We start from the raw sequence: 23,254 nt of genomic DNA, 5'->3' as shown, positions 1-23,254 counted from the left end.
TTAAATTTTCAATTGGAATTCTTCCGTGGCTTCCCTCGTGAGTGAAGAGCCCTTATTACGTAGAGTGACAGCGACGGTATCCAAAGGTGAGATAGTTCTCATTGAAGTTTCTTAAATTTGAATCCAACCACACCAGGGCTTCAGCATCGGAGGCAGCATTTCGGAGTCTTGTGTCCACCGGGGGGTCTGGTGGTGGAGCTAGCACAGCTGCAGAATGTCCACGCACGCCTTCAAGTGCTTGCTGGGTGCACGGGCTCGGGCGCCTCTAAGCTCTCAGTCTGCGCGGAGACAGAATCCTTGTCTGCAGGGAAGTCCCACTCAGCGAGAAAACAGCCAAAAATATGCATGGAGTCCCCCGTAAGTGCCAGGAAGAGAGAAAGCCGAGCAGGGAAATCGTCAGGCGGGGGCGGCAGGGGGGATGCAGCAGCTCTTCTACATGAGCCGGGGCCGTGGGGCTGGGCGGAGGCTTGGGTTTCATCCGGGGTGGGATGTGGACGTGAGAGGGAGAGGAGGGCAAGGGAGGTGCCAGGGAGCAGGGGGTGTGGGCTTGGGGGAAGAGCTGGCGTTGGCAGTGGCCGCGGGTTGTGCTCTAGTGTGATGGGGAGGGACGGCGGAGGCCCAGCCCACTGTCCTTTTGCAGCTACCGCAGGCTGCTGCTGGGGGAGTCAGACCAGAGGGTGGGACGGACCCGGGTGGAGAAGGCTGCCTTGTCCCGGCCCTGCTGCTGCTGGCTTGGAGCTGGGCGGTGGCAGGGGCCAGCACTGGTCCCACCTGAGAGGGATTTTGAAGGCGAGCCTATGGGGTTTGCTGATGAGACGGATGGGGGCGCCGCGTTCCGTGGGATGTGCTCGGATTCTTGCCCCGACGGGCACCTCGGTGAATGGTTGTCTCGTGTTCGTTTATTCCAAGGGGACCCGGGGAGACGGGGCTGTGGGATTTTGTGGTTGCTGTTCGTGTGATTGGTTTTCTTTTGGTTTTGGTTCGGTGTGGATGGCGACGAGCTCTGGATGAGTTTGGAGGGCAGGGGGCCGTCCACGTGGAGGTGTCGCTGAGACGGGGTAGCAGGCGGCATCTGGAGGGGAGCAGGGCTGGAGGCCGCGTTTGGGAGCAGCGTGGCTGGAGACGGGGGTGAGAGGATCAAGGCCTGGCTGCTGCATCTCTGGGTCAGAAACGCGAGGGGGGGCCAGGAAGAGACAAGGCAGGAGGCAGAGCAGGGCTGCGTGACCCCAGGCAGCCGAGTGAAGGGCGGCTCCCCCGACGGGCTCGTGGGCCGTGTCCGCTGTCAGCGGGCAGGAGAGGTGACCCAGAAGAGCGTGGAGTACTCGTGCCACGGTGGAGAGAAGGGAGAATGACCAGAGGAGCAGATCCTTCGGGAAGAGGGGGCGGGTGGGGTCCGACATGGACGGGGTGGTCCCCGACGGTCACCCGGGGACCAGAGGGACAGAGGCGCCTGCAGCCCTGGGACCCCCGATGGCTTCTGCTTCCTCAGTGAGGGAAGAGGCAAGGGCATTCACCAGCTCCACGGTGGGAGTGGGGGGCGGTGCTCAAGGGCGGAGAAGGAAGATCTGGAACAGCCCTCAGCCTCACCGGGGAGGGCGGCGTTCACGGAGGACAGGGGCGTGGCTTGCCAGGCAGCACCAGGCTCCCTTGAGCCGGGGTCAGAGACAGGAGGACAGGACGTGGGCCGGTGGGCGGGTGCGTCTCTTGCACGACTGGTTGCCCTGGGGCAGGTGGGGAGTGGGTGCCACCAGAGTTTCCTACATGTGCGCACAGACATCGCTGCAAGCGCTCCTGACGTGTCACCGCGTCCTGGCTCCGCTAAGTCGAGGGTAAAGGACTACGCTTGGAGGAGCTGAAGTCCATCCAGCAAAGACCGCAGGTGGAACCAGGGCAGCCCGGCCGGTTCGGGGCAGGTCAGCGAGGGGGTGATGGCGCCGAACCTGGAGAAGCAGGTGACGGTGGACGTGGAGGGGCCGGATGGCCTCAGGGCAGACGCCGTGTGCGGGGCAGGTTAGGGACCCAGCAGAAGGTGTCACTTAAAAGCATTGTGTGTGAGAGGGAAGGCACGGAGGAGACAGATCAAACCCCGTCGCTCACAAGAGCTCCTTTCCTTTCAACAACACCCAGGAGCTGGGCTGGAGTCAGCGCAGGAGAGCTCTGTGTGTAACACACACAAGAAGTGGGATGTAGGTCCTGCTGGTTCCAGTAAAATCTGCCGTATTGGTCCCGAGACCGGGGCGGCAGGTACACAAGGTGAGCTGGAGTAGCTCGAGGCGCCAGAAAGTCAGGATGTGCTCAGAGCACACGCGCATGCACATGTGCACACACAGACACACGTACAAAAACACACACACAGACACACATACAAAACCACACAGACACACAAACACACACAGACACACATACAAAAGCACACACAAACACACACATACAAAAACACAGACACACAGACACATACAAAAACGCACATAAACTCAGACACACATACAAAAACACAAACTCACACACAGACACATACAAACACACACACAAAAAACCTCACATACACATACACACATACAAAATCACACACAGGCACACAAACTCACATACACACAGACACACAAAAACACACACACCAACTCACATACACAGACACATACAAAAACAGACACACAAACTCACACAAATTCACGCACACAGACATACAAACACACACACAAATTCACATAGACACACAAATTCACACACATAGACACACACTTGCAACGACAGGGTATGTCAAAGGGACACGGGAGCCAACGAAAAGAGCTCCCAATAGCCAAAGTTAGCACAATTTGAGCAACAAAATAAATAAGAAGTATTGGTTGTAGCTCAAAGTATAAAATAAATAGGTTTATGCTAATATGAATAAATGATTGAATAAATCTAAAAACGGGGAGGAAGAGGCAAACCCCCCAGGCAGAATCCCAAGTAATTCCTGCAGATTCTCTCCGTCAGGGAGGTGGGCGGTGCTCAGAGCCTCCTTCCCCAAAGCACAGGGTGTGGGGGGGGGATAAGGACCTTGCAGGGGGGAAGCCGGACAGTCCGGACTCAGCCAGGTGACGGGGCCAGCCCAGGGGGCAGCCACAGTGATGGCAGGCACCCCCAGACCACGCAGGGACTGTGGACTTTCACCTCTGCGCCTCCTCCCCAAAGCCCAGAGCCCAGGCCTGGCTTGTGGGGACAAAGACATCAGACAGACTCCCCCCCGGGGACATGGTGCAGAGCACCTGCCAGGCCCTCCTCAGAAACGGAGGGTCATCAGAACGAGGGAAGTCTGCGGAGCTGTCACGCAAAGAGGAGGCTCGGGAGACGTGACGAGTCAAGGCAAGGTGGTGTCCCGGATGGGATCCTGGGACGGAAGAAGACATGAGGGAGAAACCTTAGGAGGCCTGAGTAAAATGTGGACTCTAGTTAGTGTATCGATGTTGGTTTATTAATTGTAACAAATGTATCATGGTCAGGGAAGATATGAATAATAGGGGAAACTAAACAGTTCTAAAAAATAAAATTTATTTTTATTTTTTTATTTTTTATTTTTTTTTTGTGATATGCGGGCCTCTCACCGCTGTGGCCTCTCCCGTTGCGGAGCACAGGCTCCGGACGCGCAGGCTCAGCGGCCACGGCTCACGGGCCCAGCCGCTCCGCGGCACGTGGGATCCTCCCGGACCGGGGCACGAACCCGTGACCCCTGCATCGGCAGGCGGATTCTCAACCACAGCACCACCAGGGAAGCCCTAAAATTTATTTTTAAAAATCACGTACAGATGCTAGAAATCTTTATTTCCTCATTGTTTTCTTGAATGGTAGGGAAGATTTCCGTAAAAGGAGCGCACATTTGGGACAAATGCTAGCATTTATCTTTCTCGAATTTGTAGAGGTGCCTGTTTAGTAATTAAACCAGAGTAGCTCGGGTCCCTTCTCAGGACCTGGGTCCCTGCCCTGCTGAGCATGGTGGGTGCGGGTCCTTGTCCCAAGAGTGAGGCACGGAGGGGCGTTCTGCACTTACCTTTCCCGTGAAATAGGAAAATCTACACCAGAATGTGTAGGAATGTGGGTATAAGCCACATACGTCTGGAGAACTAAAATGGTTGTGACAGCGCAGTCATGTTTGAATGCTAGGAGACCCAGGTCTCAGGGAGGGTGTTTTGTAAATCACTCCGCTTCTTTTACCCTTGTACGTTTCGTAATTAGGCAGATAATTCTGAATAATAAGGCAGCCAGGAAAAAGGTCAGGTATCCAGTAGTGTAGCTGGACTCGTTAGCATGGTTCAAGGAAGCTCCTGACATTTATACTTTGATATATTTATGAACCAGGTGTTTAAGTTACAGAAGTTACAGCTACGTTCATGGTTGTGGAAAACAATTGCAAGGCTTAATAAACCCCTAAATACAGTGACAGAGGGCTGTTTGTTTACTTTGGGAGGCGTGGAATGCATTGTCTGAAAATACTTCATGCTCTCTTGATGTTGTAGAGGAAGGTCAGGTTTCACCAAAGATATCAATGTCCATTTTCGGTATTTTTCCTTCTTTTTTTTTTTAAATTTCAGCCTTATCAAGGTATAATTGACAAAATTGTAAGATATTTAAAGTGTACATGGTGGTGAATTGATATAGGCATACATTGGGAAAGTATTCTCCCCATCTAGTTAATTAGCTCATCTGTCACCTCACATGTTTATCTTTTTCTGGTGAGAACATTGAAGTTCTACTCTCTCAGCAAATTTCTGGTATACAATACAGCGGTATCAACTGTAGTCACCATGTTTTACGTTAGATCCTCAGGGCTTATTCATTTATAGCTGAAAGCGTCTACTGTACCCTTTTACCAACCTCTCCCTGTTTCCCCCTCCCCCCAGCCCCTGGCAGCCACTCTTCTGCTTTGTCTCTGTGAATCTGACTTTTGGGGACATTTTCCCGCTGCTGGTATTTTCCCCATCACTCGGGTAACTGTGGTGTGAGGCAGTGTTGATTCTAAGTCCAGTGCAGTTCTGTGGACTTCCGTTTGTTGTACAATTAATACCGTATAATAAAACTGGCTTATTAAATTGACTGTGAGTCTCCAAAATGATGGTGCTCGGCTGTTACCTAATGTTCATGGCCTTCTTCCCAGCGTGACGAATGTCTGCGACACCCAGGGGGAAACTGAGGCAGGTTAGCGAAAGTTAACAGAAAGGGAAGTCCATGGCTTGAGCAGTAAATGGTGTGTGAAAAATAGTATTTCCCAGATTCTAGCTGAAACAACAGAGTCCCCAGTCCTGTTTCTTCTGTAAAATTTCCTAGGTGCTAGTGAGTTGTGTTGACTTACAGGCTAGTCTTTGGAATACTGGCTTTGTCCAGGCATTTCACAAAGTAAAATGGGTTGCTGGGTGATTATCTCTTGAAAACTGACTCACATTTTTAAGGTATTTTTCTACTGTGATTTAATTTGGGGTGGGAGGGAAGTGCGGATCCTGGCAGTAAGGATGAATTGATAGTAGAAATTCACTTTATAAAAGATGGGGAGAGGGTGCAGCAGAAACCCTAGATTGACAATAAAAGTATAAAATGTGGTCTTTATTGAGAATTGCCATCCACTAACAAATCCTGTTCAAGAAAGTTCATTTAGGAAATTTTGTGTACCTCACACCCTGTAGAATGTCTGCTACCAAAAAGCAGAGCGGCAGGCGTTGGTGAGGCTGTGGAGAAGTCGGAACCCTTGTGCGCTGCTGGTGGGAATGGGTGCAGGTGATATGGCGCTTCCTCGAAAAATCAGAAATAGAATTAGGGTCCAGTGAGACGCGCACCGGGCGTCACACAGACACAGCTAGAGCGGGGATGTCTGACATTTATCCAGCGCTGACCAGGTATCGGGTACTTCCTGTGCTGGTCTCATTTCATCCTGGTGTCTGCAGACAGAAACGGAGGTCAGAGGTTAAGCAGCTTCCCCCCGCAGGGTCGCTCACTGGTAGGTGCTGAGCCTGGATCTCCCATCCCTGGCCTCCTCCGACCAGAGAGGAACATTCCCAGGAATGGCTCCCGTTGGTGCTCAGAGGAAACCTTTCCAGACTCAAAGACCGAGACTGTATGGGCCACAGGCTTGGACGGTGATCCCACAAAATTAGAACAATCATAAAAAGACCTTCTCCAGAATAACCCCCAGAGCAAAGGTCGCTGGGGTCTTAGAGAGGCAGAAGCCTCTGCCCTGTACCGTTCAGCCACGCCCAGCAGGAGCAGCTGCAGGAAGGAGGTCTCTGCTCAGGTTGGCAGCGAGACAGGTGACAGCAGGACAGATGGGCTTCCCCACCCGCAACGCGCACCCCCAGAGGGAGGGGCGTGGGGAATGGAGCTCTTTGACCCCGTGTTTTGAAATGGGGAAAGTTTACCCTTCAACTTGGTCTGGTCTTCCTTGGCCTCTCCTCAAGTAAAATGTTAAAACGCCAGCCAGGCTCTTCCCAGACCAGACCTGGAAGATCAGGAGCTACTGCTCTCCCCCACGTGTTTTCACTGATGAAATTTATCAAAATGAAATTGAAATTCAGTTTTTGTTTATTGGCACCTGCCTTACCCTTGGGATTTCTTTTTTTTTTTTTTGGCCATGCTGCAAAATTCTGCTACCCAGGACTCTACCAGCTGCAAGAGGAAGGAAGCGCTCAGGCTTTGGGATGAGACAGTTCTCATGGGTTTGAATCCCAGCACAGGCACTCTCTAGCCTGTGGATTTGGATGAGTTATTTGATATCCCGAAGCCCCAGCTTCATCACTCATTCAGTATGTGTGTGTATAGATCCTCTCTGTTTCAGAGGGTGTCTGTAGACCTCGGACGAGCTCACAGGCAGGCAGCTGCCCCGCCGGCAGCTCCTGTGACTGAGTGCCAGGCCCGCTCTGTTGTTTATTTTCTCTTTTACACGTAGTGTATTTTTGTGCCTCAGGGCAGTGGTAAGACCTTGACCCCTGTCACAGGTTAATTAACTTGCTGAGAGTTGAAACAGCCTTGAGATTCCATATTGTGTCCTACTTAAAGTTGAAGCGTATCAGCTGTAATCAGTGATACTGCTTGTACAAAGCCACCAACTGACCTTTCTGTCCCGCCCAGGACACCACAGGTTCCTGCCAACTCCTGTCAAATTCGTTGGCCTCTGGAAAGTCTTTTATCTACAACATGACCTGAAACTTTAATCAAGAATTTATAAGGTCTTTTAAAGCTGCTTCTGAGACTGTTTCTTTGAGTGGGTCTCCTTAATGCAAATGTACTGTTTTGAAGTGTTTGCAAATAAGAACCAAGGGAGGAAAACATGATGATAAATGAGGGAAAACATAGAACGTGTTCCTTGTTTGGACTGACCTTGGCACGAGTGCTCACTGCGTTGGTTTTCTGCGGCTGCTGTATTCTCTTCCAGTTCTGGAGGTCGCAAGTCCCACCCAGGTCTCGAAGGGCTAAGTCAAGGTTGCACAGGGCCTTGTACCCTCTGGAGGCTCCAGGGGAGAGCCTGTTCCTTGCTCCTTCCAGCTGCAAGGGGCTACCCTCGTCCTGGCAGGTCCCTCCTTGACTCTTCTGTCTCCTTTCCGGCTCATGGGGGCTCTGTGGTCACTCCGGGCCCCCCGGGATACTCCCTCAAGATGAGCTGACCTTAATTCCCCTTTGCCTTGTAGCCTGACATATTCACAGGTTCCAGGTAGGAGGATGTGGACCTCTTTGCGGGGCTGGGCTGTTGTTCTTCCAACTGCATCTACAGAAAACCTCCATTTGAGTGAGTTTCCATAATAAATGGTTGACTGCCTCAAAGGCATGAGACGGTACAAAGAAAAATCCTCAAGACTCATCTTGAAGTAGATTATATTATTGGAGTAATTCAGACTGTATGTTGAAAATCATGGCAAGTGTGACTTTTTTTTTTTTTTTTTTTTCTTTTCATGTAGTCAGTCTGTTTTCTTACCTGGTTCTTCTCTAAACCGGTTATTTGCTCCCAGCTCTATATTTGATATGTCTGTATCCATGTGTGCACACAGGTATTTTTCTGAAATTCTGAGTTATCATCCTAGAGGTAAAATGTTACACCTGGTTTGTCTCTGTTTCTGTTTTGAATTGAATTCAATAAATCGTATTCCATCCACGTGAGGTTTCTATTACACAGTGGGATTGGCAGTTTTTTTAAAGCCATATGACCCTGGTCTTCTCTGAGGCCAGCGAGATTGGTCAGTCCGTGGAAGGATGAATGAGGCAGGTGTATTGGATACATTAGCTCCGAGTCATCAGTCTGCCTTTCCTTGACCTTCCCTTTAAATCGGGGGGCTGAAGCCTCAGCAGCCACTGTCAGCACGTAACAGGGCGTTCCACCCAGTGAACAGGTAACCTCAGGTGATGCAGGTGCTCTCGGGGAAGGACAGCAGTAGGTCGTACACTAATGACCTCTGGGGAGGAGACCCTGGAGGGTGACACTGAGATGGGGAGGGAAGGGGAGGAGTCTCTGGAGAGGTGCTTCTGTGCCTGGGGCTTGAATCACAAGAGAGCAGACCCTGGGCTTGCGCACCCTCCAGGGAACCCTGGTGCCCTGAAGCATATCTGCTGCTCAGGAGAGCCTGACGGAAGGAAGGAAGGGAGGGAGGGAGGGAGGGAGGGAGGGGACACTAGGACTGGACCAATCCCTCCCCCACCCCGCCCCGCCCTGCCCTGCCCCCTACACTGACCTCGTGTGCTGCAGTGCACACACCGCTTTCATTCTGACTGTGGTTCCCGTTCTGAGTCTCTCTGTGGGCAGGGTGCTCGGAGCTGTCTTCACAAGCTCCCAGGGGAGGTGCTCTTCTCACCCCATGTGACAGAAGGACAGCTGGGCTAAGGTGCACAGAGGACTCTAACCCCGGCACACATGACACAAAACCCTGACCCCTTAAACACGACATTCTCAGGCTGCTTCCGAGCACCCAAAGTACCTTCTGAGGCGAGGCAAATATTGCTGTTCCCATTTTACAGAATAAGCTGAAGGCCAAGGAGGACGCACAAATGACTCAGCTAAGCGTCGAATCCCAGATTCTTGACTCATGTTTGCTGTTTGCAGTTGTGACCGAGTGGGTCGACTTGGCCCCTGTGACCCCTTTGGAAGTACCTGTGAGCATTGTGGGGTGTTGTCTGTTAGGAGGATTATGTAACCCAGTCATAAACCGGCAAGACGCAGTTAAGGGGATCGTTTTTAGGAAGAGAGTCCCAGAATAGGACTGGTATTATTTTAGGAGTTAGTGACAGCTACGGGGCCAAGAAAGTTTTTATAGCCATTCTAGTCTGTTTGGGTTTAAAAAAATCTTCCATCTGAGACTTGAGAAAGCAGCTTATCATGCTAGGTTTTCTGAGAATTTCTTTTATTCAGTATAACATGGGGTTCTTGCTAAGCTCTATTCCAGACTGGTCACATGACATGAGACATGATCTGGCTATAAACTATTAAATTCGTGGCTCTTCTTTCTGTTGTCTTCAGGTGGGTGATAACTAGCTTAGTTAATGAAGGGAAAAATTAGATTTTCTTGACCTGCCCAAGCTGGAGGGATAAACGTGCACCATGCTTTGCACCTGACCTCTGATTCTTAGACTAACCCAGAATCCCGTTTCTGACTTAAAGTTTCAGTAGTCAGAATGTACTTTTTCAGACTTTCCTCGGTTACAGCTTTTCCATATTAGGAATTTAAGTCAGTTGTACTCTCCTTTCTGTTGTGGAATAATCTTGCTTCAGCTCCAGCCTCTTGCTATTGAAGTCCGTCCTACGCTCATAGCAAAGTGCTCAAGAATGAAAGGAACCGCTCCGGCTGGGCTCCTGGAGCAGTTTCCCGGGGCCTCGGGTGGAGCCCCCAACTCTCGCCCGCCGCACGGCTCCCTCCAGGATGGACGTCCGAGGGGAGGCCCTGGGTGCTGGGGGCCGGGTGCTGGGGGGGCGGGCGGGGGTCTTGCTTCACCTGCTCCTGTGCGCTGACCACAAGCAGGAGAGAAAGCATGCGGGGTTTTACTCCAAGGCACTGTCCGGAGTCAGTTACTCCTCCTCCTCCTGCTTAGCCCTGGGTTCCTGCCCCGTCCTGAGCGCGGCCCTCACGTCCTGTCCCTCCCTCGCCCGCCGGGTCGTGCAGCCCCCAGTCCGTGTCCCCGTCCACGTGGCTCTCCTCTCCTGGTCCACAGCGGGGCCCTAAGGCACCCTGACCGCATCCGCCTTCACCCAGGACGCTGGCTGCGCCCTCGGCCCCCACCCAGCTCCGCTCCGGAAGCTTTGAGGACCACCAAGTCAGTATCCGCTGAGTAGCTGAGGCGGAAGTTCTCAAGGACTGGTTGACCCTTAACTGCGGATGCTGCTTAGGACAACGGGACAGCTGTTGATTGGCTGACATGTGAAGCGCTGAAGTGAGCTGGTTGTTGATTGGTGGACTGTACTCGAGTGAGGCGTCCTCATTGGCTGACCTTCAGAGGTGCCGGGATAGAGCTTGTTGGTTGGCAGCCTTCGCTGGGGTGATGTGGTTGTTGACGGGGGGCTATGATCCCTGGGTGGGGTGGTTGTTGACGGGGGGGGGGGGGACTGTGATCCCTGGGTGGGGTGGTTGTTGATGGGGGGCTGTGATCCCTGGGTGGGGTGGTTGTTGACGCGGGGGGGGGGCGGCTGTGAACTCTGGGTGGGGTGGTTGTTGATGGGGGGCTGTGATCCCTGGGTGGGGTGGTTGTTGACGCGGGGGGGGGGGCGGCTGTGAACTCTGGGTGGGGTGGTGGTTGACGGGGGGCTGTGATCCCTGGTGGGGTGGTTGTTGACGGGGGGCTGTGATCCCTGGGTGGGGTGGTTGTTGACGGGGGACTGTGATCCCTCGGTGGGGGTGGTTGTGGATTTGATGGACTCCGGAAGCTTTTATACTGATGGGAAGCTTTCATAAGTCAATTACAACAGGTTTAAAGCCCTTTGTTTTGTCCAAGGAGCAGCTGCTCAGTTTTTAGGTGCTTGGAAATTTATTTTTCTTCTGTCCCAGAGTCATAGATTTCCTGGGTGGAATAAGCCTGTCAGAGACCCCACATTAGTTCTAACCCCCTCCCCAGCTCACCCCAGAAGTGAGCACAGGAGCACAGCCCTGCGCTCAAACCCTGCCTCTGTTGTTCAGCAAGGCACTGAATCTCTGATCCTCTGTCTCCTGAAAGCTCACTCGTCCCTGAAAGGCGGGTGTTTGCAGAGTGAATGAGTGCCCCCATGTACCCCAGTGTCCTCCCCCGGGCTGAGCAGTGTGCTTAGTCCGCGGCCTGGACCCGGGAAGAGCACCTGTGAGGAGGGCTGTCAGTCACCTGGGGCCTGTGACACACTGTGGGTGCTCAGGCCCAGCTCCTCGAGGGTCCCATGGGGGTGAAGCCGGGCACAGCGTTTTCTAGGTTCCCTCCCGTGTGGTGTTCGACGCGCACTGAGACCTACCAGGCCCAGCCAGTGCCTTACTTACCTGCTTTTCATATAGTTAAGTCATGCAGAAAATTTATAAATTGTTTTGACTGGTCTTAAGTGATGGGCTGTTCTTGTTAAAATCTCTTTTTGAAACTGTAATTAAGACACAAACCCGGTATTCAAATAAAATATTCTGTGAAGCCCATTCCTATTACTGCTCTGGTCCCTCCCATTATTACTGAAAAAAGAGAAATGACCTTCAGAAATCTAACCTGACGGTGAGTTCGGTATATAGGGAGACACGGCGTGGACTTGAGATTTTCTGAAAGTAGGTAACAATATTGTCTACAATTTGGAAATGAGATTTGTGTAAACACTGTCTTCTTGGATATTGTGCACGTTATACATAAGGTTTGTGAAACATATCCTCCTTCCCCAAAGGTTTGTTAGCTCTAAATTTGGAAGTTAATTCATGAAAGAGGAGAACATGTATTATTTATAAGTGTCTTTAGCATCTAGCAGAAAGTGTCATGTTATTTAAAAATGAGATTCATGCTTTTGTGGAGTCAGTGCGCTAGGTCCCGTCGCTCATCCTGAAGCCATCCCTGTAAATAATGAGAACTCCTCTCTGTCAGAAAAGAAGGATTTGAGTCAATAGTCTTTCCATTATTCATTTCTTCCTAGTTTTGAGTCAACTTCTAGTCATTTAAAGGACTGAATGTTGAATTTTTCTGCTGCAAAAAATGCCCATCTCCTACCAGAGAAGGTACAAAATAGCTCGTAACTATATTCACTACAGTCATTCAGGTATACCTTTGCTATTTATTACTTCCAGGATTGACTTCACTAGGTATGCAGTGTACTGTATTTTTTTGTTTGTTTTAATAAACTTAAATTTGGAGAATTTTGTATTAAGTTTCACTCTTGGTATTGAGTGTTTTGTGGGTGTTGACAAATGTGTCGTGACATGTGTCCACTGTTACAGTATTGTGCAGAATTGTGTCACTGCTGTGCCCCACCTAACCATCCCTTTCTCCCCTGTGCCCTTGGCCGCTACTGATCTTTGTAATGTCTCTGTACTTTTCCCATTTCCAGAATGTTATTATTCTTGGAATTATTAAAGAAAAACTGACACTTGTTAAAGAACAGTTAAGCAGACTTTACTCGGGGGAGGACTCCGAGGGATTTTCGCCATAGGGGAGAGAGATGGGGCCCAACCCCAAGTACAAGAAGGAAGAGGAGGAATTTATAGCCCAGGAGCTGGGTGGGGAGTAGATGGATGGAAAACTGCTCAGAGGAAACATCAGAGGTGAGGGGGGCTTCTGGCTGCACTGACCCAACAGGGTCCTTCCTGAAAACAGGCCAGGATGGTCAGACATCACCTGGGTGAGGGTGGAGGATTCTGGCTGAACCACCTCAGCAGGATTCTTGCTAAAACTGGGCAGTGGACATGGAAGTACAGACACAGAAATACAACAGTCGAGGCCTAGTCTGGGAAGAGGAGTCAGAGGAGCCCGACTAGAGTTTGGTCAAGGAGAGAGTCTCTGTGAGACTCATGCACAGTCTTTACCCTTTTCAGATGGGCTCCTTCCACTTAGTTGTGTGCGGTTGAAGCTCCTTCATGTCTCTTCATGACTTCACGGCGCATTTGGTTTTGTTTTAAATGTTTTAAATTTTAGGCTGCATTGGGTCTTTGTTGCTGCGCACGTGCTCTCTCTAGTTGCGGCGTGTGGTGCGCGGGCTTCTCATTGCGGTGGCTCCTCTTGTTGCAGAGCACAGGCTCTAGGTGCGCGGGCTTCGGTAGTTGTGGCACATGGGCTCAATAGTTGTGGCTCGCGAGCTCAGTAGTTGTGGCACGCGGGCTCAGTAGTTGTGGCACGCAGGCTCAGTAGTTGTGGGCTCACGGGCCCTAGAGCGCAGGCTCAGTAGTTGTGGCGCACGGGCTTAGTTGCTCCGCGGCATGTGGGATCTTCCCGGACCAGGGCTCGAACCCGCGTCCCCTGCATCGGCAGGTGAATTCTTATCCACTGCGCCACCAGGGAAGCCCGGCTCGTTTGTTTTTATCACTGAGTAAAATATTCCATTGTCTGGATGGGCTACAGTTTATTTGTCTATCACCAACTGAAGGACATCTTGATGGCTCCCAAATTTTGGCAATTATGAATGAAGCTGCTATAAACATCTGTGTTTCAAGTTCCAGGAATAAGTTTATATTTATGCAAAAGCTGCAAGGATAGTGCAAAGCATTCCGACACCCCTCACTCAGCTTCCCTTAGTGCTGACGTCTTACCTGACCAGGGACATTTGTCAAAAGTGAGAGATTAACGTTGGTTACTGGTAGGCTATTGACTAGCTTCACTTGGATTTCACTAACTTTCCTGTTTTAGGATCCAATCCAGGACACCACCTTGCGGTTTGGGAGTGTCCTGGTCATTAAATATGGTCATAAAAGTCAGCTTATCCCGAGAAAATGGATGTAAAGATATCAGCTATAAGGATCTGGTGTTACTTAATCTAGTGAACACGTTTAATTGTGATACGGTTATTTAGAATTTGGGCGGAAAGTTTTCTGCTGTTGGTGTTTGTTTTGAGCAGAGAAGCAGAATTCCCCATGTGCAAAATTAAGCTTCGCTGTGTAAGGTCACCGTTTCTGAACAGCGTCCTAAAGCTTGTTGAAAGGAGGTCATCTTCAGGTTGCGTATTTGAGACCCTGGAGACAGCCGGTTGCCGAGCTGTAATCAAAGCTGTCCGGGTGTAGTTTCCCGAGCGGGTGCGGCAGCCGTGGCGCTTGGCCGGGTGTCTAATGAGCCTCTCCAAATGCTTTGCCGGCAGAAGGGACTCCATGAAAGATGACAGAAGAGGTCATCGTCATAGCCAAGTGGGACTACACGGCCCAGCAGGACCAGGAGCTGGACATCAAGAAGAACGAGCGCCTGTGGCTGCTGGACGACTCCAAGACCTGGTGGCGGGTGCGCAACGCGGCCAACAGGACGGGCTACGTGCCGTCCAACTACGTGGAGAGGAAGAACAGCCTGAAGAAGGGCTCCCTCGTGAAGAACCTCAAGGACACGCTCGGTGAGTGGCGGGCCCCGGCCTGGAGGGCGGGGGCCTGGTGCTCTCTCAGCGGGATTCGGGGAGGAGGTCATCTCTTTCATTTGCATTTGAGGGTTAAAAAAAAAAAAAAAAAAAAAAAAAGGTATGTTTTAAATATTGACATCTTTCTACTTGTCTTTTTAAAAAAAATCTCTGGACATTTGAGAGATCCAGTGCAGAAATATCCGGCTGGTCATTTCCTAGAGGTCCTCGAGTTTGGAGCTTTACGTAAGCTGGCCTTTCTGCGTGTTTCGGACCCCGCTGCATGTCTCTGTCTCCTGGCGTCAACTTTCTGGAGGGTCCTGAAATGGAATGACCACCTCCGGGCACGTCGCCAGGTCCGCCCAGGTCATCCCATCAAATCTTTATCTCTCTCACGAAATCCTGTGTGTGTGGTGTTTGCACATAGAGGAGGAGATGGCAGAAAAGCACTTTGAACCCCGGGGGATTTTTTCCCTCTGTTAAATTGGTGGCGTTTCACGGCGCAGTCCTGGACGGTGGCAGCGAAGGCGGGGACTCGAGCAGCGGTGTGATGCGAGGCCGCCAGGGTGGCCCGCGGGGGGCCTGCTGGGTGCCCAGCTTTCTTCATGCGCCTGTTCCCTTCCCTGGTGTCCGGACGTGGGAGAGACCCCGAGTCCCCTGAAGTTGATGGTGTCCGATCCCGCCTTTGCGTGGACGGTCCCGCAGAGGATGCGAGAGGGCGACTCCCTGAAAGTCGGCAACGCCTCCTTTGCGCACCACGTGGGGGGCCCCCGGGACCGCTGGTTGTCACGGAAGAGTTTGCTCTTGAAACAGGTCAATGTTACCGCCCACGTTACATTTCCTTGAGGTTTTCCTTTGTTTCTAACAAGAGAACTAGTTTCACTTGAGGGAGGGGAACAGGCAGGAGACCTGAAAAGGAAATTAAACTCTGAATGTGATGAGTGTTGCAAAGTATTCATCTTTCATTCTCTGCAGTCTTGAAGGGCCCACTAACTCTTCAAAACCAAGTACAGCCTTCACTCGTGGGGTAGCGATTTTGTGTTGTGGGTCAGGTTATTTTCACGACTTGCAGAGAGAAGTGAGACGCTGGCCTGTGTGAGAGTCTCACCAGCGTCCGTAGATTCTCCCTGATGGAGAAATTCCATTTTTCATGAGCAATCTGATGCTTTTTCACAAAAGTGACCCCCTTTATCGTTTTTTTCCAAGCATGTCACCAGAAAGAAACGTTGTTGTCCTGTGCTTATGGCTGTCTATTAACTGTGACTAAGAAACGCGGGGAGAGAGAGTAGGTAAATACTTTAGGAGTGCCCTGCGCTTAATTTTATTTATTTTTTCCAATTTCAGCTTCTCACCCACTAGAGTACCTTTTTTTGGAGATGCTCAACATTCTTGACTTGTTTTGTCTTCTTGTCCTTTTTCAAAACTACATTCTCAAGATTCTAGTAAAGAACGAAACACCCAGAAACGGAACGGAGCGCAGGGGAGTGAAGTGAGGCGAAGCAAGGCCTCCGAGTTACCTACAAATTCCCTTGAACAGCTTGTCATCCCCCCCTTCAGGTTTTAGAACGAGAAGACAGCTGAGCTCTGAAGCACATCTGGCGCCGGGGTTCGGTTTTTCACGAGCGGCAGTCAGTCCCCGGGGCTCCTCTCAGAACTTGGGGGGCCTGGCTCAGCCCGCCTGTCCTCGTGTGGCTGCCAGGCTGGCTCCCCCGCCCCGACAGATGGCCCCCCAGCTCTGCGGGCACACGTCTCCTTCCACAGAGCCAGCCAAGTTCCATTTTGGGAGAACACAGATTGTTAGAAAGCTCTTCCTTAAATAGAGTCAAAGCTGGCTTCTCTTTAACCCTCTCCCCTCGGCTCTCCTTGGCCCTCGAGAGCCGTGCCGGGGAGACGTGCTGCTCTTCTGTGGACTGACCCCCCCTTTTCCAGGCCTCCTCCCCCTTCAGGCCCGTTACTGCCTTGGAAACGTTTGTACCTAGCATTATTTAGTGTAAAAACCCCAACAAAGCTATGTTCTGAACGTCCATATCTATTCGTGGCAGTTAATGTTTGCAGTCGAGAGACCGTTGGAGGTCCGTATGCGCATTGCCGGGGAGAAATGCCCCCGTTCGTCGTCGTCGTCTGTCTTTTTTGCTTCCTTGTGTTTGTCCTGGTCACCCAGAGCCTTGCTTTTGTTGGACAAAGAGAGGCCTTGTTGTCTCGGCGTGAGTTTTCCATTGCCCCCCTTGCACGGTGTCCCAGAGGAGGGAGGTACCCCGACAAGAACCACCGTGGCGGTGTGACTGATTTCTCCATCGTCAGCCCCGACAAGGCATCAGCGTCGAGAAGGAAGGTGGGAAAACTTTCCGCAGCCTCTCCTGCCGCCCGCTGGTCTCCGTCCGTCACAGAGAAGACCGGCGCTAAAGCATCCGTGGCTTCCTGTGTAAATTACCGTGACGGGTGTGCTGTTGGAATTATAGTGTGATCACAGACTGATTACGCACCCGGCAGCAATTCTCTCTACTGTGTATTAGGAGGAGTGAAAACAACGTCAAAAACACCACCACACACGTTGACCTTCTAATAGCGACTCATGACACCATCCACATTTGTAATTCTACTGCCATGGAGATCCACCCAGTTTCTAAAGCCGTGGTTAAGATTTCCCCGCAGGCGCCTGGTCTGAAACACAATAGCACCGGACTCCCCGTCGAAGCCCCTGTGTCCTCCTCGTGTGTGGGCACCTCTAGCTGCAGGTAGCCGTGACTCGGCAGAGCTCTCTCCTGCTTTCCCGTGTCCCTGCGCCGCGTTGAGGCCGCTCGCCAATTTAATTTCAGCCCACGTAGTAGTTCGTTACAGTAGCCTCCAGAAAGCCGTACCTTTCCCGAAAAGTTCTCTCCGCTAGGAAAGGACTAACGCTCTTCCTTTTCCCTTAATAATTTATAATTAAATAAAACAAGATGAGCTCGTATTTGTAGACGGGTAGCACGTTGATACACGAGGTCTCCTCTCACGTTCAGCGTATGATCACGGTTAGTCGGAGAGAGCTTTTCCACAGATAACAAGGAGCCGTCCTCAAGAACCGTTCCTGCTGGCAGAGCCCAGGCGATGTTTTGAAAGGCTCGGTGCGTTCCTGGGCTCCGGCCTGGCCTCGGTGTTTTACACAGCCCGACTCACAAAACCATGCAGGTTAGGTGTTGGAAGGCGTTGTGCTAAATCTTGTGAGATGGGGAAGCTGCTCCCAGGGAGGGATTTTACTGAAGAACGGTTTTCGTCGTCACTTGACGACGGCAGCTAGACCCCGCCGAAGCCCCGAAGGTTGACTGACTGTCTTTGCGATGGTTGCCTTAGGCCCGGCTGCTGACTTGGGCTGCCCAGGAAGCTACGGTGCCATTTGTAACCCGTTAGCATCCGCCCGTGGAGGGCTTGTTCCAAGGCACGCACATCCTTCGCTGACCACCCCCTGCGGCATGTGGAAGCAGAAGTGAGCTGCCCCCAGGGCTGCTGCTTTAGCCTGGCCCCAGCGTGAGCCTGCCTGAGGCCAGTTAGTCACCTGCCAGGGGCCAGCACCGGCAGCGGCCCCCACCTCTGCGACCCCGAGCCAGGCCCGGGAGCAGGGCGGCTGCCGGAGGGGACCAGCGCTCACTAACCGAAAGAGCCTTCGCGCTGTTCGGGTCGATGCTCTCGGTCGGGGGGTGGGGGCGGTTCCTGGGGCTGAAGTTCCCAGGGTTCCTCGAGGCATATGCGTGTACGGTTGACCGAGCGTCTTCCCCAAGAGAAGGCCTGTGACAGAGATGGGTCACGTGCCTTTAGCTTGACCTTGGGTGGTTTCCACCAAGTTGAGTGTCAGGGCTCACTGGGTGGGCGTTCGATAGGGCTGCGTCACAGAGATAAGCAGCTAGGATGTTAGAGGGAATCCTAGTGATACTGGGCTCCCTGTTTTAGAGATGAAAACCAGGGCCTTACTAGCAAAAGCGGAGCGGGGTCTGAGTGTTGCGGTAAGCGTGTATCGGTGTTAACGTCGCGGTTTTGCGTGGAGGAGGAGCACGCCCTTGTGTGTGGAGAGGCGCACCAGGTGTTGAGGTGATGGGACAGGGCGCTGGCAGCTTACTCTCAGGTAGTTCAGGGAGAACAACGTCCTCCGTGCCGTTCTTACAGCTCATCTGTACACTGAACCGAGCGGGCGGCCGTGGGGTGGTTTAGGGGCTACCGCAGGCCGTGATGCTGGATCGCAGCAGGGGAGAGAGGCGGTACCTCGGGCTTCCTGCCCTGCCCGGGCATCTGCGGCGCCGCGGGCCTTCGCGCTTGTCATCGGCCTTCCAGAGGCCAGAGGGTGGCCGAGGGCCCGCTGAGGTTGGACCTGACCCGCGAGGGTGCCGCCGGGCGCGAACGTGCCGATTCTTCCTCAGAAGGGTTCCCCGGGGCCTGGTTCAGAACTCTGCGTAATCACCCGGCAGGTTCCCTCCGTATCCCTGGCAGGCGGGTGAGGGGACCCCGCTTCCTGCTGGGCCGGCGCCGGCTGCTCCGTGCCCGTTCAGTGCAGGCATTTTTGTCGCCGCAGAGGTGGGGCGAGAGCTGGGCTCCGGCCTCCGTGGTGGTGGGGCCGTGGGGGCATTTCCTTGCCGGCCCCGCAGGGCCGCGGGTCTCTGCTGTGGTCAGAGGCGAGCGCTCTCGGCAGGGCGGACGCAGGCCAGGCGGTCTGTCCGGACGAGCCGCGGGTGATGGGTGCCGGCGTCGCTGGCGGTCGCAGAGGCTGAGTCGGAGGCGCCCGGCTCCCCGCCGAGCGGCCTTTGGGCGCGACCACCGGAGGCTCTGCCGCGGGGGTGCAGACGTGGTGTCAGGTCCGTGCGGCGTCGCGGGCTGTGCGCGGGTCGGACGGGGCGGCCGGCTGGACGTGCTTCCATCTGGAGGGTGGGGTTCAGGCCCGGACTCTCTGCGGCCTGCGGGGTGACTGGAGGAGTCAACGGCGGCCCTGGCGCGCGGGGGTCCTTAGGGCGGTGGCGCTGCCCTCCCGGCCCACCGGGAACGGCGGGACGGGGCCGCTCGCGGAAGCAGCACCCGTAGGAGGGGGAGGCCGGGCTCGTTTCAAATGCGGGCTCGGCGCGCGGCCGCCGGCCCGGCGATCTGGGGCGCGAGCCGTGGAAGCCGCAGAGCCTCGGCCGCGGCGTCCGGAGGGCGGGGTGGGGGGCCGCTCGTCTCACCCGCTGGTCGAGGCTGAAGCCCTGCCTGTGCAGGGGGCTCGGGGCCGCCCTTCGGTGGAGGGGGAGGCAGACGCCGGGAGCGGGGGCGCGTGGGAGGGCGGGAGGGGCGCCGGCGCGCCGGGGAGGCCCCGCCGTCAGGCCCGAGGCCTTGGGAAAGGGCAGCCCCAGCGGTCGTCCCGCGCTGGACGGGGTGGTGGCCGGTGGGGGGGGCCGGCGTGTCAGCGGGAGGCCGGGGGCGAGACCTCACGGTGGCCCGGGGGGTGTCAGCAGCCCTGGGCCTGGCGGGGAGGGCCCGGGACCCTGTGCCGGCCGGGCGTGAAGCAGCAGCCAGTCGCGGGTGACTCCGGGGTTCGCGGCCTGAAGGAGCCGCCAGCAGAAAGGCCGGAGCGCCGGGGAGGTAGGAGGAGAGCCTGGGCCGTGCTGGCGGCGCGCGCTGGGGCTGCCGGCAGGCCCTTCGGTGGGAATGTCTCTCGCTTCAGGCGTGAGTCCCAGCGTCGGGAGACAAAATTCGGACTTGGGCTGCGCTGACGGGCGGCCTGGTCCTTGACCGGTATCCATGGCTCCGTCTCGGCCCGCAGGGGAGCCCGGCGTTTGGGGCGTCTCGCGGGGCTCCTCCGCCGAGCCTCCGCGCCGAGCTGTGGTCTCGGGGGCCGGTCCCAGGCCTCCGTCTACTTCCCCCGGCCGCCCTCAAGCCCTCCCCCGGGAGGAAGGCCCCGAGGAGGCCCCGTGACCACCGCGCCCGTGCTCCCGACACCCGAAGACGAAGGGGAAGCTTAGCGCAGCGGCAGAATCCAACCCGAGACCCGGAACCGATGTCGTGTGCGTTTTCCAGTGTGTACGCGGTAATAGCGATTCCTGGGTGCCTCTCGGGTGCTACCTGCTACCTACCTGTACACCTTTTTGTGCTGTCTTCCCAGTAACCCTCAGAGGGATATAGTAACACCCTTACCTTTCACGTGAAAGAAGATGAGACTCGGAGGTTAAGGGGTGTGTGTGCCCGAGAACACACAGTAAGTGACGGGTTGAAGTTCAAAGCAGGTCTGCCCGGCTCCGCGAGCCCTGCCGTCGTTGGTCAGCCTCGGGGGCTGGGGACTCGGACCGCGGGGGGCCCTGGGGGGTGAGGGCAGTGCTGCCGGCTTGGCATCGGTATTGGCGCGTCTAGTCGCTCCCTGGTCCCACCTGCGCGGCTGGGTTGGTTTTCTCCCACCCTTGCTGCAGCCCCTGGGACCCGAGGGGACCAGCCACCTCATGAGCATCGATTCCTCCCGGCCCTGGGGGATTCACTTATCAATAACCGCCTGGTTCCTTCACATTGGGGGCAGCCAGGAGCCACTCGTTAAAATGATTCGGGAGCCGAATGTCCCAGGAGCACACCTGCTTTTCCTTAAATCGATTCTTACTTTGGCAGCAGTTGTTGTGTCACAGCAGGCGTGTTCAGGGGGTCTGCGCGCGTGAGATTTCAGCCGTCCTTGCCGTTCACAGGCTCTTTGTGTGACACGGGTTTCTGCACTCAGGTGGTCCTCAGAATTGGCATCTCTGAAATGCCTGTCTTTTATAAAACTATTCAATGAAGACTGGCATACTTATTAAAAAGAACAAAATTGGAAAATAGAAAAAAAACATAAATCGCCTGTGATCTTACCATCCAGAAATAATCACTGTTGGCATTTGCATCTGTTTGCTAAGTATTTCTGCACACGTAGAATCAAAATCAGGTTGCACAGGTGACTTCTTCCTGGCATCAGTACCACTGTCACCAGGCAGTCAGTCCTGAAGCGTCTACCCTTTCCGCGGAAGCCTGATGGCGACACGTGCTGGAAAGGACCTTTGCTGAGTGAGTTTGGTCCATGCCTCCCAGCTCCTTAGCGGTCAGGACGCTCTGTATAAAACCGAAGAGGAGAAGCTGATTCTTCATAGTGCGTGTGTCTTAGAAGTAGTTTGGTTTTCTAGGTTGAATGTCCATAAAGAATAAGAAAATTACCGTTAGTCTTTTTACATGTCACTTAAACGTACTTTCTAAACTCAGTCACCTTCTAAGGAATCGGTACAAAAAGTACAAGGTACATTTTTCTCCCTTAAAGTGCAGAGCCAGACCACGCCCCATGAAAAGTTTGTATGTAACATGCGAAGAACATGGACAGATCTCAATTTGATTTTAAAGGTCCAGCTTCTCCAAACTATCATCTCTTCCCCGTATTAAAGCAGGGACTCTGGGTTTTCAGAGCTGCATTTAACACTTGAGGTTGACCTTTTCGGTCTCTGTTGTATAATCTACCATTGTACGAACCCGAATTACGTATTATGTGGCGTAACTTAGAACTCTTTAGTATCCTGTCTTGCGAGATCGTTCACGGTACAGATGACCCACCAAATGTAATGCCCACAGACTATGGAAACGTCTACAGCGATTGTGGTGCCAGCGCCCAAATTAAACTTGGATTTGTTTGCATATATCGTAAGTGTCCAAGAATTTAGAACGAGAAACGTAAAACAACTCACAACAGATTAGTGGGAGGATAATTAGAGAGAAAATAGAGACAGATTGTTCAAAAGAATGCTAATGGGAGGAAAGCCAGGAGAGGGGATGGGGAAGGAGGGGATGGAGAAGCAGGTGTGCGGTGACACGGGGTCTTGAAGCCAGACGCGTCGGCCCCCGGGCCCCTCGTGCCCTGAGGAAGGACAAGGACACCATGTAAAGCATTTCCCAGTTTCTTTCGCAGCGACTGGCCACCTGGGTTGCTTCTTATTAAAATTATCGTTTTTCTAGAGAACATCGGTACCAGCCTTTCTTGACTCAAAGTTACCCAAGTGGGAGCCTTCGGTTTTAGACTAGAGAAAACGTGGACTACAGATGCTGAGAACTAAGTACAGTCTTCTCTCCGTGTTCCCAACTGCGCTTCCCCATATGGCCCGCACTCATTTTTAGATCTCGTCCATATGTCTCAAACGTTCCTTTCCCCTATTGCATGCTCGTGTCTGTCCCCGGGGGCCGGTGTGGGGTGCAGGGGGGTTTTGTTCAGGACGGGTGCCGCGGTGCTGACTGCAGAGCCTCTGGGGCTGCTGGAAGGCCAACCGGGCCCCTCCTCCCCTGAGCCCCCTGCCCTGCCCCCACCTGCTCGCCCGACCCAGGTGAGGCCGGGGTCTAATTGTCGAGCGTCAGTGATTTCGAGCGGGCAGAGTGTTTCTCTGCTCTTCACTGAGCGCCTGCTCACCTCATCTGTGTCCACAAGCCGCTGCCGTCCCTCTCTCTCAACTCTTACCTTCCTTCCTCTGCTTCCAAACTCACGGATTCTGTGAGCGTCCAGGTTGTCCCCCGTGGTTCTCACGGCTGGGAAGCCACCTGGCGGGCAGCTCTTGGTGAGATTTCGGGCTGGGGGTCTGCCCGTGTTTCTTCCTGGAAGCCCGCCATCCTGGCGTGGCTGTTTGCAGGGAACCTCCGTTGATTTTGTAGTTTCGGCTTTTTTCAGGGAGCAAAGCAGTTGAGTGTCTAGCTTGGAAAATTTACAAGTGGGTGTTTATAGTGGAGCGTGAATTGGTGGTGAAATGGTTGGGGTCCTTAGGCGCTGATCTAAAGTGACCGGTCCTGTCACATTTAGCCCAGCCAAACGCTGGT

General features: G+C 53.6%; 1 protein-coding gene across 3 annotated transcripts in view; it reads left to right on the top strand.

The window, feature by feature from the left end:
• NCK2 (NCK adaptor protein 2) overlaps positions 1 to 23,254 on the top strand; it is a 126,131-nt gene that overhangs the window by 71,193 nt on the left and 31,684 nt on the right. For all 3 annotated transcript variants that reach the window (XM_067007012.1, XM_059079544.2, XM_067007013.1), the window contains one exon: positions 14,219 to 14,461. In XM_067007012.1, coding sequence (XP_066863113.1) covers positions 14,236 to 14,461 — 226 coding nt within the window. In that variant the 5' untranslated portion in view covers positions 14,219 to 14,235. The remainder of the gene's footprint in view (positions 1 to 14,218; positions 14,462 to 23,254) is intronic.

This window comes from Kogia breviceps, chromosome 11, assembly GCF_026419965.1.
Source record: "Kogia breviceps isolate mKogBre1 chromosome 11, mKogBre1 haplotype 1, whole genome shotgun sequence".
Classification (NCBI taxonomy): domain Eukaryota; kingdom Metazoa; phylum Chordata; class Mammalia; order Artiodactyla; family Physeteridae; genus Kogia; species Kogia breviceps.
The sequence above is the reverse complement of the archived record's forward strand: the minus strand, read 5'-3'. Positions and strand labels throughout refer to the sequence as shown.